Here is a 13,915-nt window from a genome sequence, read left to right as displayed (position 1 = left end):
ACTTTTCTCTTTTATTTTTAATTATATCATATTTAAATAAAAAATAAGAAATATTTTTTATTTTTCAATCACATCTTATCAATAAGATGATAATTACAAAATCGAATTTTTGCTTAAATAACAATAAGTATAAGGTGAGATAATATAATTTAAAAAATAAAAGAAATGGATTACGTTTTATCCGGTGCATCGCAAGAGCTCCATAAGCGGTGCATTAAATAAAAGAGTAAGTAGTGCATTAAATAAAAGACTGCTACCAGTATAAGGATCCTCCTTGAAAGTGAGACTCAAAAAAACAAATTTATTCTATTTAATAAGATTGCATCCTGAGTGATCTCTCACGCGTCTCTGAGGCTGACGTGACACGGGTGGGAGACCTGTCAGGCTGGGCGTCTCCCATGCGAGGAAAAGAAGCAGCTTTTCCCCCCTCCCCTTATTTAATTATTTTTTAAAAAAAATTGGCCTTTTTTTATATGTATACGGCCCCATAAAGAAACTCAAAAAAAAATGTGACGTTTAGACTTTAGAATGATGAATCTTTTTTTTTTATTAAGTGTATTTTTAAATGATGTGACGAGCATGTGATAATGATGGATCTATTTCAGAAACTCAAATAAGAGACCGTGTATGAATATAGTCTATTAGAGTCTTAGTTTATCCAAAATAATAAATATATTATTATTTAATAGGTGTTTTATTATATTAAAAAAAATAAATTTCTTATCATTTTTTTACCGACAATAATCCTACGAACTGCGAACATGGCACACTTATGATTGGCCTTTATGAGGCGACACTCCCTTTTAATGAGGCTCCGTAGAGAAGTATATCTCTTCAATAAAATGGATGGGGCTCCATGACTTGTTTATTAAGTAAAATGGATGGCATGTGGAAAAGAAAGAAAGGATGCAATTATTGATGGAAATGGAATCGTCGAAAGTAGCTCTGACTAAAGTAGCCCACAGCACCACACTATTTGTAAAACCTTTTCATGTGCCGAACCTCCGATCAGCCCCCTCCTGGAAATATACCTCTGAATCTGATCATCCTCACGACAGAGACGAACAGACTGGGAATGTTTTATCCCTCCTTCCGTTTCTTTTATGCTTGAGCTAGTTCTAGAGAACTGGGGGGGGGGGCAAAAGATGTCCGGGGCACCAAGTCGTGAGCACTCCATTCTATCCATACATGACTTTATCATTGTTGCTCATAATAATGTGCTGTATAATGGATTCTTTTAGGACGACGTCTGGTTCTTCTGGTGCAAGCTCAATGGCCTAATCATTGTTATATATATATGTGTGTATGTACATATACATATCTGCATTTTGGTAATGTGTCAATAGTAACTGGGAATTCCTTCTGCAGCTTTCGGGCAGTCTTCGTCGACAAGCCCCTTCAGGCAGTCATCGAGCAGTCCTCTTCTGTCCCAATCGGTCTTCAGCCAGTCAAGTACTACAAACAATCCTTTGGCGCCCAAACCCGAACCATTTGGTAGTACAACGACAACCCCTTTTGGATGGCCACAAACGGGGCCGTCCATATTTGCAGGAACATCAAATTGTGTTTTTGGTGCTACTCAATTTTCAGCACCCGTGTTTGGTGCGTCATCATCACCAGCTTTAGTAGCGTCTTCTGCTCCTGCTGTAGGAAGTTCGTCGTCGTCCGCACTTGGAGGTAGCCATCATCATAAGTCGACGTATCTTCCCCCTTTGAAATGTTATTAGTTTTTGTCACTCTTCTGTTTACCCAACTTTTTTACCTTCCAAGTGTTGAGGCCAAAGGGTTATGGCCTATGGTTATAGATTTTTGGATATGTTATCAATAATGGATTTTACACGGTGACTTTGGTGGGAAAATTTATTTGAAGAGCAGGCTTTTCAGAAATACGCCGTATGAGTAGGTAGTGATGCCTTTTATACGCCGTAAGGTGCACGTATGTGTTTTTTCTTTTCCTGTATCTGGAAAACATGTGTTGCATGGATGGATTATGAACAAAGGTATTATCTTCTCTGAGTTGTGTAGCTCACTGCATTTTATTATTTTTATCATGTTTTTTCATGTATTTTCCTAGCAAAATGTTATCTCCATAAATGAATCATAAGCTTTAGCTGGAGAAATTGTTAACTTAGTTTTATCGATATTCATTAAATGTGAGATTTTCTGAGAGTGAAATACGATAAGCTTTGCTGGTTTGTGTTCGTGCACGTCTGTCCTTGGAGCCACAACCATGCCTTCCTTTGGTCTAACTCCCCCTTCAGCGTTTGGTGGCATAGGGTCTGCATTTGGTGCATCAACTTCCTTAGTCTTCGGCCCTAAAGGTGCATTTGGGGCTTCTAGCACTCCTGCTTTTGCCGCCTCAAGTAGTCCGGCTTCTAGCACTCCTGCATTTGGTGCATCATTCGGCCCTAAAGGCGCATTTGGGGCTTCTAGCACTCCTGCTTTCGCCGCCTCAAGTAGTCCGGCTTCTAGCACTCCTGCATTTGGCGCATCAACTTCCTCAGTCTTCGGCCCTAATGGCGCATTTGGGGCTTCTAGCACTCCTGCTTTCGCCGCCTCAAGTAGTCCGGCTTTTGGGGTTTCGAAAACTCCTTTTGGGACTTCCAGCAGCCCTTCCATCTGCTTTGGTTCATCTCCAGCATTTGAACAGTCAGCATCTGCTTTTATTAGTAGCAGCCATTTTGCAGTATCATCTCCTATTGAGGCCCGGATAGGTTGTTATTTCTATTTTCACGGACTTTTATCATCATATTTATTCAAGTTCACACAAGGTCTCGAGGGTCTTTGAAATCATTCTCCTAATGCGGAGTTATTGTGCATAATGTAGGAAGTCAGGCCACAACACCAACTTTTGGTGGTGCTGGATTCGGGCAGTCAGGTTTCGGGGATCAGCAACAAGGAGGAGGAAGTAGAGTGACCGCATATGCAGTGACTATCGAGCAAGATAATGGAAGTGGTGAACAACTTGATGGGAAGTTAGAGTCGGTATCAGCCATGCCCGCATGTATTAATAAGAGCCATGAGGAGCTTAAGTGGGAGGACTATCAGTTGAGTGACAAAGGTAGGATTAAGGCTGTTAATGGGAAAAAAAATGATATTAGTTGTTCTTATATCTGCGCTTTGTTCTTATATTTGTGCTTACATGCATACCTTTTCTGATAATTCGCAGGTGAATCAAATCCTGCTGGTCAATCTGCTGGTTGTAATCTCTTTGGTGCATCTTCTTCCATCTGGACACCTGCATTTGGTGGACTGTCCTCCACTGAAATGTCGAATCCATGTTTCTCCACCATTGCCTCCAATTTGTTCTCTTCCATGACATCCAATCCATTTGCTCCAAAACCTGTGAGCTCGGGCTTTGGGTCAGGACCTGCTTCTTCACTCTTTCGTTCTATGCCCTCATTTGCAACTTCCGTGCTTGGTACCACATCAACTCTTGCTTTTTTCTGCTAGTTCATCTTCGTCCGTGTTTGCTACAGCGAGTCAATCTACATTTGAGACATCTCCTTCAATTTTTGGTTCTACTCGGGGTGCCGCAGGATTCAGTTTCAGTTTTACCTGGGAATCCTCCCCATTGTTTTCATGTATTGCTCCCGCCCTCGCTCAAACAAACATATTTGGCACATCATCGTTTCCTTTGGATCCCGGATAGGTTGTTATTTCTACTTTCATCTATGGTTAATCACGACAGTTTGTCAATGAACTGTATTATCTTTCGGTCTCGAGATTCTCTGAGATTATTCTCCTAATGCTGAGTTATTGTGCATAATGCAGGAAGTCAGGCCACAACACCAACTCTTGGTGGCGCTGGATTTGGGCAGCCAGGTTTCGGGGGTCAGCAACATCGAGGAAGTAGAGTGGTCGCCTATGCAGTGACTCTCGAGCAAGATGATGGAAGCGGTACACAACCAGCAGGGAAGTTCAAGTCCATATCGGCAATGCCCGCATATTTTGATAAGAGCCATGAGGAGCTTAGGTGGGAGGACTATCAGGAGCTCAAAGAGATGCATGCCTCGAAGTTGAAGTCGGAGTCTGATGCTGAGTTGAGTAGGATCAAAGCTCGTATCCAAGCTCTTGAATTAGAATTATCTAATCTCAAGATGGAGGAAGCTACTCATATTGCCTCTCGAGCCCCATTGCTTCCCGAGTCATCTTTTAATCTCGAACCCAGAAAATCCGAGCGTACAAGGAGAATAAGCAAAACCAAATGCAGGTGTAGAAGGCGCTAGCCCTCTTGGTTCGATTGAGAGAGCATAAGGTTTCTTGGGGCTATGGTCAGGTGCTGACGTAGAATTTCGATCGAGTTTTTCGTTCCCTCACCAATGACGATGTTAACATGGGACTAGGCTCAGGCGAATGGTGGGGATCCAATGGTTTTGGTGAAGAAGACCCTGAGGAGGACCCTGAAGGAGATTCCTGATGAAGACTCCTGAGTCCTGACCCAGCACTCTCCAAGCCAAAGCGGCTTTGAACTAGACAGGGCTGAGCCTTTGGGTTGGACAATGCGGGGTTTGTATTAGTTGTTCATATTAGTTACTCGTTCCTAGTAATGTGTACTGGACTAAGAAACCCGATCAATACTCGACTCAGCCCAATGATTATCGCGGTTTACTTAGTGCCAGCTCTAGGAGATGTGCTATAGTTGTCCTTATATCCCTTAAGTAGCTAGTTGGACTTGGTTAGTGGATGAAAATCTACTCCAGTGTAAGGCCATTCTGTTCGACATGGTTCGGTTTCGCCGATGATCGTAATGAATGCTAAATGACTCCGAATTGTTAGTTGTTATTAAAGATCTGATGTGGAACATAATCCCTCTGTTTTTCTGCTGCAAAAAATGCCCGGATTGGGAAAAACAGGCTCGCGACATGCAACAAGACAAACCGGGATCTGTTAAGCAAACATGCCGAGGAAGTGGGCCATGATAGGGTTGGGCCAATATACATGGGCTTTCATATTGGGACGCTTCGCTTTAGAGCCCTTGCCTAAGCTGGCATCTAGCCTATTCATATGAGAAATTATTAGTTGATTGTCAACTGTCACGTTTATCATAAGAAACTATGGTACATTATAGCGCAGTGGAGGGTGATATGTCTCTCAATCAAGAGGTTATAAGTTCGATTCTCGTAATGAGATTATCCGTACTATTTATTAGCTATTAAAATTAAAATTTTCATTTTTTTATATTAGACTATGAATTTCCATTTATTAAAAATATGGGAGTGCTCTGCCTCTTAATATAGAGGTTATAGATTAGATTCTAGTAATAAGATTATCCGTGTCATTTATTAATTATTAAAATTAAAATTTTCATGTCATTATATTAAATTAATGAATATCCATTAAAAAAAATATGGGACATTGCCAAGTTGTGTTGTTATGTGGACTCCGCTACAATAACCTGTCGTACAATAATTGGAGGCTATATCTATGTACATATGACACATGCATTATTCTTTTTCAACATGTACTGTGAAAGCAACCCCCACATCGAAAAGGTGAGAAGCATATGTACTTCGGTTGGGTAAAATAGAAGCTTGTGTACGTTTCTTGCCATTGATTTCTAATACGATACCACTTTTTTTTTTTATGAATAAAGAGTATTATTAATTAGAAGTAGCGTCTACAATAGTAGTTAGGATCGGATACTCCTGAAAAATACATAATGAGGCAAAATTTGACCTTGAGCTGTATTGGCCAGGTCATGCGCTAGGGAGTTGTCCGATCTAGGAATCCAAGAACAAACCCAATTCGAAAAACGACTAAGAGTAAAGCAAATATCCGATACTATGCTCTTAATCTTCCACGGAGAGTTATGTGGGTGCAAAATGGCATCTATTAAAAGTAAAGCAAGGCGTCACAACGTAATCAAATCTTGTTGAATCCTCTTTTTGTCGCAATAGTTAAGGCGAGGAGTGCAACTCGAACATCTGCTTGTAATGGCTTCTCTTCATGCGAGATCTAGAACTATGAAAGTGTTGGAGGGCCGTTAGGGTGTAGTAGGACTCCAAAAAGGCATGAGCTGCTGATGTTCCAGGATGCATCCGTATTGATGATGTTCCAGTCTGGCCCTGTAGCTTCTTGTGAAGGTTTGAGTTGCAGGGATGTTGCGGACGAACTTCCTTCTTGCTTTTCCGAGCAGCGTCCTCTCGATTAAGGTTATGAATTTGCACGAGCCCTTCAAAGAACATTTACGCAGGACGTTCGTCTCGGTTAATTACTACGCGCGATAGACCGGCCGAGCGTGTCCATTGGTTATTCTACCATTCCTAATGTACACACATAACGAAGAAAAAACTTCCATATGGAGGAGGAGTACCAAATTCCCAAAGGACAAATTCCAACACTGCTATACGCGTTTTACCTTTGACCACACAGAATAAACATATACATCGCCTCTCATATTAAGGATTAAATAAACCTAACGATTCTTTCCTATGAACAAAATAACAATAGCTGTTGTATATCATTATATTATATTATAAAATTAATTAATTAATTAATTTTCTGCAAATGTAATTTAACCTTCCAAGTTCCAACAAAACTATCTTCTGAATGAAAAAAAATTCCATACTATAATAGCTTTACTCTTTTAATGGACCGATTCGGTTTGAACTAAATTAACCAATTCGTTGGCCGGAAAGTAAAGTATACACTGAAAAACCTTCCAACAAAAGAAACGAAAAACAATTAATTGTCCATCTCTAAACGCATTGACCCTGCATTTCTGCATTCAAATCCTTTACCAAAGGACAACCTATATACACGCACACACGTATACATGTCATCATGTGCATGCATTGCACATAAGTGACTACGTTAATATATATATATATATATATATGTATAAATAAATTTCTTAATCATCAATGATATTCTTTCTACCAAACATTTGAATATTATAACATCACGATCGACCAGCTTAAACATATGGAACGTCCAGCCTAGGCTTGACTCCATCATAAGCTTAAACACGCTGTTTCCTTATAACACGTGAGAGATGACCCTACATAATACGTACGGTAGGATGTGAGAACAGTGGATTAGACCTTACAAACAACGTAAACATGATATATCAACCTAGCTAGGGTTTACTCTATCACAGTCTTTAACAAATCATTTTGCTTGTAATGGGCGACGAAAGTATCTGATTTCGATTTTGATACTCATGCGCATGCAGGTATGCTTTGCTCTTTTGCACACTTGAAAGATGTGGACATTGCCCACATAGGGCAATGGAAGCGATCGCGCTGTATAAGGTTCGAGTTAAATTCGAGCTATCGAAGGGATCTACTAACAGTAACCATATATATCGGGCTTCAATAATGGTTCCGGCGCACCGAGTCAACTCCACCTACTATGACATGGACTAGGGAAATTATAGCAGGCAGACGTCCCAACAAACTTGATTAATATATATTTCTCACGATATGGTTTCCAAAGCTAATGATGATTGAAGAGACCGTATCTTAAAAAATGGGATTAATCTTTTTATTTGATCTCACTTCAATAAGAGAAGGATCTATTTTCTGTTGGTAAATAACCAAAGATCACAAATGTGAGGCGATTCAGATAGTTCGATTTTTCTCATTCATAAATAAGATTTCAAATTCGACTCTTGCTAAAGGGGAAAAAGAATCCACTATTTAAAAAGTTTTATCCCCTAACGAACTAACCTCATTCGATTCTGGGTTAGTTGAGGTGATCAATCGATTTTCGAATATTAGGTGTATAAATATCCGGAGACAATTCAGTTCAAATTACTTGTTTACCCTTTACAAATGAATTTCATAAAAAATAGTATTAAAGATTTTTAGAGTGCCTTGTTAGGTTAGTAATGATTAATTGATGAACAACCACGTGGTGGTGGTGGTTGACTATACAAGTACGTTACAAACGAATAAAATAAAATGGAGCGAAAAAAGAATGAATGGATCGCCATTATAGAGTGTTATCATGAGGTCGATGTAGACTAGATGGCACGAGAGACGCGATAAATACAAACTACATGTAGTGTAGAAGAATAAGGATGAAACATTTCCCTACTTGGATGTTAGCTTGGGCGTTCAGAGAGGCCGTGAATGATCGAGTTTTTTGAACAATTTTAATGATAACTTTCGGTTAAAAGTATGGGTGAAAATACAACGAAAAATAAGGTATTTAATTTTATATTACTTTCTTCAATGGGAATATGAAAGAAAAATAAGAACACGCCGAGGATAGCCCATTCGCCGAGTTAGTGAAATATTAGGTGGTGCGATGCGATATTTATATCCACCATATTTAGAGCAGTTATTTTCTTATCATTTCCAAATTGGAAGAACCCTGTATCAATGATGACTGAGGAGTCATGTCAAAATAGCCGATGTGTAAATTTATAATTACTTAGTTAGAGTATCCAATTGATCTTGGACATCATATAATATGTACGTTTAATATAAATTTCATAAGCGTAAAACTCTACATCACCTTAATCTGTCAATTTGATGGAATCATCAGCAAGTTTAACGCCCCGTTTGGATTCAAAGATTCCTGATTTTAACTTTAACTTTAACTTTAACTCAACACACTGCACAACAAAAATACACATTTTCCAATTCAAAAATTTTAACTTTAACTTTAACTCAACATACTATACAACAAAAACATACGTTTCCCAAATTAAATTTATAATCATATCTCATTTATCATTTTCCACAATCAAAATCAATATCAATATCAATATCAATATCAAAGTAACTTTAACTCTGAATCCAAACGGCCCCTAATTGTCAATAGGTTCAACATGTATCTACGTGTATTTATAGGAAATGAGTTGTGACCGTCAACTAATGTTGTATGTTATCGGGTCTCACAATAACCAACCGCTGTGATTAAACGGGGAGTTGATTTGAGTTAAAATATTGCCTTAATCAAACCATAGTCCACGGCACGAGGCCCTCGTCCCGTTGTCCCTCCGCAGACCAAATCCCAATCCCATCGCATCCTATCCTTCCTGTCCCGTAATTTTTGCTCCCAGTCCCCCCCAACTGACCGTACCGTCCAACCACCGCCGCCGCCGCCGGTCCGCTGCTGCAGCTCAGCATGGACCAGCCCCCACAGTTCACTGCCAAGCCGCCGCTGGTAGCTGTGGACATGATCATCGACCAGATGGCGGACACTCCCCAGCAGCGCCGCCCCCACCACCGCCGGGCACACTCCGACACCACCTTCCGCCACCTCGACGACGACCTCCTCCTCTTCGACCCCTCCGATTTCGACCTCTCCTCCCTCGACCTCCTCCCCCCCGCCACCCCCACCCCGCCCCGCGTCCCCACCTCCCCGGCCCCCCACGACTCCTCCGACGACGGCTCCTCCTCAAACCCTAGACCCGCCCCTCCCAGCCCGTCGGCCACTTCCGGAGCCTGTCCGTGGACTCGGACTTCTTCGAGGGCCTGGGCTTGACTTTGACTGGAGGCGGGGATGAGAAATTCGGCGGCGGAAAGCAGCCTCCAACGCCGCAGGGAGAGAAGAGATCTTACCACAGGCACAGCAACTCGATGGATGGATCCTTGTCCTCCGCAACGGCGTTGTTTGATGTGGAATCCGATGGGGCGAAGAAGGCCATGGCGGCTGACAAACTGGCCGAGCTTGCCCTAATTGACCCCAAGAGAGCTAAAAGGTACAAGCTTTATTCATTTCCAATTGATTCTTTAGAAGCATATGTTGCTCTTATGGTGCTGTGAGTTCAATTCAATATGTCAGCTTCCGTAGTCTGATATCATTGACTGCGAACTGAGTCGAGAGTGCTAAGTAATCACGATGTATAAAAGCAGAAGCCCGGCGATCAAGAAACTCTAGTCTTCTGCGCATAAGCTGTAGTAGTTGGATTGTGGATGTTACATGGGTCATGAGTTGAGACTGAGCTACTTTCGATTGTCGGGTGTTCTTTTATGCCACTTGTAGTTTTCAAATATGGGGTTATGAGCTATTCCAATGTTAACAAGTAAGTTTGGACTGCAAATTTCGGGTCTTGATGAATTTGTGAACTCTTTTTCCCTCCCAAAATCGAATTGTTGAACATAGGCCGTCACCTTTCTTAATTTGATGTTTTGGATACTGTAGGATTCTTGCTAATAGGCAGTCTGCAGCGCGCTCTAAGGAGAGGAAAATACGGTACACTGGCGAGCTGGAGAGAAAAGTACAGACACTTCAGTCCGAGGCGACCACTCTCTCTGCCCAGGTCACGATTCTGCAGGTACGAGTTCTGTTTAGTTCCTTTCTCTCCATTACTCATTGATTATGAAGTGAGAGGTTTATCAGAAGTTACTGCGTTGTTAAGAAAATTGTCTTTATGTGTGAGAAATGTACAAACTTTTACACTAAATTGTTCCTAGATTGAAAGAAAGGCAGTATCTCTCTGGTAGTTTCCTCGGATAGCATGGAATGTGAAACTGTCAGTACAGTGCTGAGATAGAGAAATCATGCCACGATGAGACTCATTTATTACATATATACATGATTATGGTAGTAAGCTAACACTAAGATCAGGGGGGCACTTCTTGGATGTTCTCTTGGGTTCTTTTTGGAAGTGGATGAATATGTTTCCTTTTTAATTATTTCCTCAATGATGATTTGATTCTGATTAACAGTTAGAATTTCATCTACCTACTGATTTGGGTGAACTTCTTGCTAGTCATTGATTTACTGGCCAGCTGATAATGGACTTGGAAATATAGATACAGGCCAGAAGCAAAAGCTACCTTAGCAGAAAAATGCACTATTTATAGTAGCTTCTGCTCTGTGAGATACATCTTTTGCCAGATAAAGAGGCAACAGTCTCAGGGACATGTCTCCATGAAAGTGGTTTTGCGATGGGGACATGTCTCCATGAAAGTGGTTTTGCCAACAATAGGATTTGGCATGGCATACTTGTAGCAAGAACTACTGTATTTCGCAGCTACCAAATTCATCACTGCAATCCACTGATTACGAGTATCATTGCTAAACTTGGCTTCGATTAACGGTTAAGATGCTTTTCCTGTATGCTTGATACTTGGTTTGCTTGTAGTTTCAATGTCACTCCTGTGTCTGTCTGTTGTGTCCGTTTCCAACTACAGAAGATATGTGTGTAGAAAATTGAACTGTGATAAAGGATTAAGGCATTCTTAGTATATGATTTGTTGGTTTTGCACAGAGAGATACCACTGGGTTAACCGCTGAGAATAAGGAACTCAAGCTGCGGTTACAGGCTATGGAACAGCAGGCACAGCTTCGAGATGGTATTCCTCTTTTCAATATCTTCTTCTAGTTGGTGTATATACATTGAGTTGTCGGTTCACTATACATTCCTTAATCATCTATACTCTGATATTATAAGCCAGATATTCATTCTTTTCAAGACTCACCAAAATGGTTTTGACAAGGTGCCAGTCTGCAATCCTAAATAGGCTTGAATGTATGAATGAGGGGCTTTGATGAACTAGAAGGCCCTCTTCGGCCCATTATGTGAGAACATATTCTGTCCATGAAAGTTCCCTGAGTCCTTATATCAAGACCTCCACTCATCTGGCCTCTGTTTGACCATAAAGAGAACAAAAGATTCAAAAGACTTATCCAACAGAAATCCTCAAAGCCTGAAAAACTTTAATGAGAGGATGCATGGTTTCCTCATGGAACTATCTTAATTGATAGAGTTTACGATCTTTGTACTCACGATTTTTATCAGAACACCAAAATATTCCAATATTACCTATTTGGAATTTGCATTTCAGTTGCCTGATGCACAATAGTGAATATTGTGGTCATCTTAAAACGCATTCTTCCCCAAATTGTTGTTCTTATGGTATGAAGATTCTTTTTTCTTAAGTCGAAAAAAATTTATGTTTGCTCACATTCTTTGCAGCTCTTAACGAGAAATTGAGGGAAGAAGTCCAGCGCCTCAAAATAGCAGCTGCCCAACTTCCTGCTGTCAATGGGAACCCATTCGCTCGAGTCCCACCTCAATTTCCAGCCACCCCGGGTCAGCCCTTACACAACTTGGCGGGCAACCCAAACATGCCAACACAGCAGCATTCTCCATCTGGTGCGCAGCAAGGTCTGGACGGGCAGCCTCGCCCAAGTTTCTTGGACTTCAACAACAGGGCATAATGACATACCCCTGAAACAAAATTAGTTGAATCTAATTAGCATGTACACCTCAGTGCATTCGATAGTAAAGGTACGGACTCGAACTTTATCCATTGTATATAGCAGTCGTGCTTGTTGTATGTATGGCTGAGAAAAGAAGGTTGTGCTCTTGAGCTACATCGGTAATAGTTGCATATGTGGGTTAACTTAGGATGTAATTAGGTCAAACGAACCGAAATCTGTTCTAGAGCAATTAGATGCAGACCAAAATTCCAAAAATGTGATGGGGGTCATCATGGGATGTAACATTAATTATTCTCTGATTATATAGTATGTGACTCATCTAAATAAGCTGCTTTTTCTCGTTACCTTATCCAAAGCCGAACTTTCATGTGAGCGTTGAATTGAATGCTTTAAATCCGATAAGGACTTATGTGGTCCAATCTAAGGTACACAGCAGGTAAGTCGGGGTGGACATACAGTACAGGATTCAGTACACCTTTCCGAAGCTTTAATGCTTTTGATTTCATAATTCATCGTGATTTTTGCACATCATTTTTGTTCTTTATAAAGATCTACTCACGATGCGAATAACACCGGTTCAGACTCAAATTACCCATAACTTCGATCCATTGTATCTCGTCGAAGGTTACTTGTTGAAACGGCATCTCCTCCATCTCCAACAAAAGCTTTATAGCTACACCCAAAAGAAATAGCACTTTGGATTGGCTCGTGGAGGATAAGAAAAGACAATTTGGCTGGTTGTGAATAGCCAAAATTGCCCACATTCAAAGGGCTTCCACCGAAATATGCTCCAACATGCAGACACTAAGGGCATGTTTGGTTCGTGGCAAATCATATTCCATTCCTTACGTATTTTGCACGGAATATTCATTCCGACGTTTGGGAACATGGGAATATGAAATAGTTATGCTGGGTCGGAATAGTTTTCAGGTCTTCGTAAGGAATAGGTGTGCCTCCGTTGAACGTAGAGCAGGATAGCTATACTGCATCCAGAAAAACTCGTGAAAATCCGAAAATGCCCTCAACTTTTTTGACTTATTACCATAAAGATGCCATCCACTACTCTCCTAGAACGACCCTGAAGCAGAGCAAACCCAGCACACATACTCGAACCCCCCTCCGGTTCCGGTTCATCTGAAATGTTTAGCTCATGGAATTTTGGTAATAATACGTGAATCCTGATGCATGAAACGCTAATTTCATTTTCATTTTTTTTTGGTATTGTATAATAGGATTTTTCAGCCTTAATTCTTCGTTTTCTACTACATCCTGATCATTGCTCTGCTTGTTGATTTAAATCATAATTTTAAGGACTTATACATGGCAGGGTGGTGCAGGTACTTGGAGTGATGGAAAGCTAGTAACTAGAATTGGAAGAAACAGCGAGAGTGTATTAGTGGTAAATTTTTCTTCTTCTATTTTTGAATGTTCTTCCTCCTTTTCATTTTAATGCATTCGAACCTAAATGATCGCATGGATCTTGTTGTTTGGTTGGTAAGAATTTTCAAGTCAGTTATATAATTTTGTACTTTCTGCAATTCTTGATTGAAAGTTGTTTCATCTCAGGTTATGAATACCTTAGTTCATTTTGGGGCTCCGAAAAGTATTTTGGTTGAGGGAAAGCCTCATGTGGGAACAGATAGGTTGGTTCCCTTACTTCAAAGTATGGAGCATTGCGATGTACTAGGCTGGTGGTGTTGCCGGAAGTATGATTAGGATAGCTATTATACCTTTTGAAATGTATATAAATATGCAGAAATGATTAAATTGTTCTACACTTATAGCC

General features: G+C 40.6%; 2 protein-coding genes across 7 annotated transcripts; both read left to right on the top strand.

Moving 5' to 3' along the window:
- Positions 1-958: 958 nt before the first annotated feature.
- Positions 959-4,790, top strand: LOC116191970 (nuclear pore complex protein NUP98A-like). Of its 6 annotated transcripts, none has more exons than XM_031520342.1 (7): positions 1,213-1,261; positions 1,369-1,677; positions 2,262-2,714; positions 2,828-3,061; positions 3,170-3,362; positions 3,454-3,652; positions 3,775-3,916. In XM_031520342.1, exons 1-6 carry the CDS (start codon positions 1,216-1,218, stop codon positions 3,650-3,652), a joined length of 1,434 nt encoding a protein of 477 aa, XP_031376202.1. In that variant the 5' UTR covers positions 1,213-1,215; the 3' UTR covers positions 3,775-3,916. The 6 variants fall into 6 exon arrangements, with proteins under 6 accessions (XP_031376200.1, XP_031376202.1, XP_031376203.1 ...); XM_031520343.1 differs by having other exon boundaries at positions 3,170-3,421; positions 3,540-3,652; XM_031520340.1 differs by lacking the exons at positions 1,213-1,261; positions 3,454-3,652 and adding an exon at positions 959-1,164 and having other exon boundaries at positions 3,170-3,421; positions 3,775-4,790.
- A 4,103-nt stretch (positions 4,791-8,893) lies between these two features.
- On the top strand, positions 8,894-12,477 carry LOC116191969 (transcription factor VIP1-like). Its single transcript, XM_031520338.1, is given in 5 exon segments — positions 8,894-9,361; positions 9,364-9,658; positions 10,102-10,234; positions 11,174-11,258; positions 11,882-12,477. Coding segments are annotated over 5 exon segments (1,038 nt in total). The 5' UTR covers positions 8,894-9,081; the 3' UTR covers positions 12,127-12,477.
- Positions 12,478-13,915: the final 1,438 nt, after the last annotated feature.

The sequence above is a fragment of the Punica granatum genome, unplaced genomic scaffold, assembly GCF_007655135.1.
Source record: "Punica granatum isolate Tunisia-2019 unplaced genomic scaffold, ASM765513v2 Contig00639, whole genome shotgun sequence".
NCBI lineage: Eukaryota > Viridiplantae > Streptophyta > Magnoliopsida > Myrtales > Lythraceae > Punica > Punica granatum.
The sequence above is the reverse complement of the archived record's forward strand: the minus strand, read 5'-3'. Positions and strand labels throughout refer to the sequence as shown.

What these genes read in the sequence shown, in the direction of transcription:
- LOC116191970 (XM_031520340.1), top strand. Translation starts at nt 1,104, where the DNA reads ATGCTTGAGCTAGTTCTAGAGAACTGGGGGGGGGGGCAAAAGATGTCC. An exon ending in GATGTCCGGGGCACCAAGTC is followed by an intron (nt 1,165 to 1,368) that starts GTGAGCACTCCA and finishes TTCCTTCTGCAG; the next exon opens with CTTTCGGGCAGTCTTCGTCG. An exon ending in CTATCAGTTGAGTGACAAAG is followed by an intron (nt 3,062 to 3,169) that starts GTAGGATTAAGG and finishes GATAATTCGCAG; the next exon opens with GTGAATCAAATCCTGCTGGT.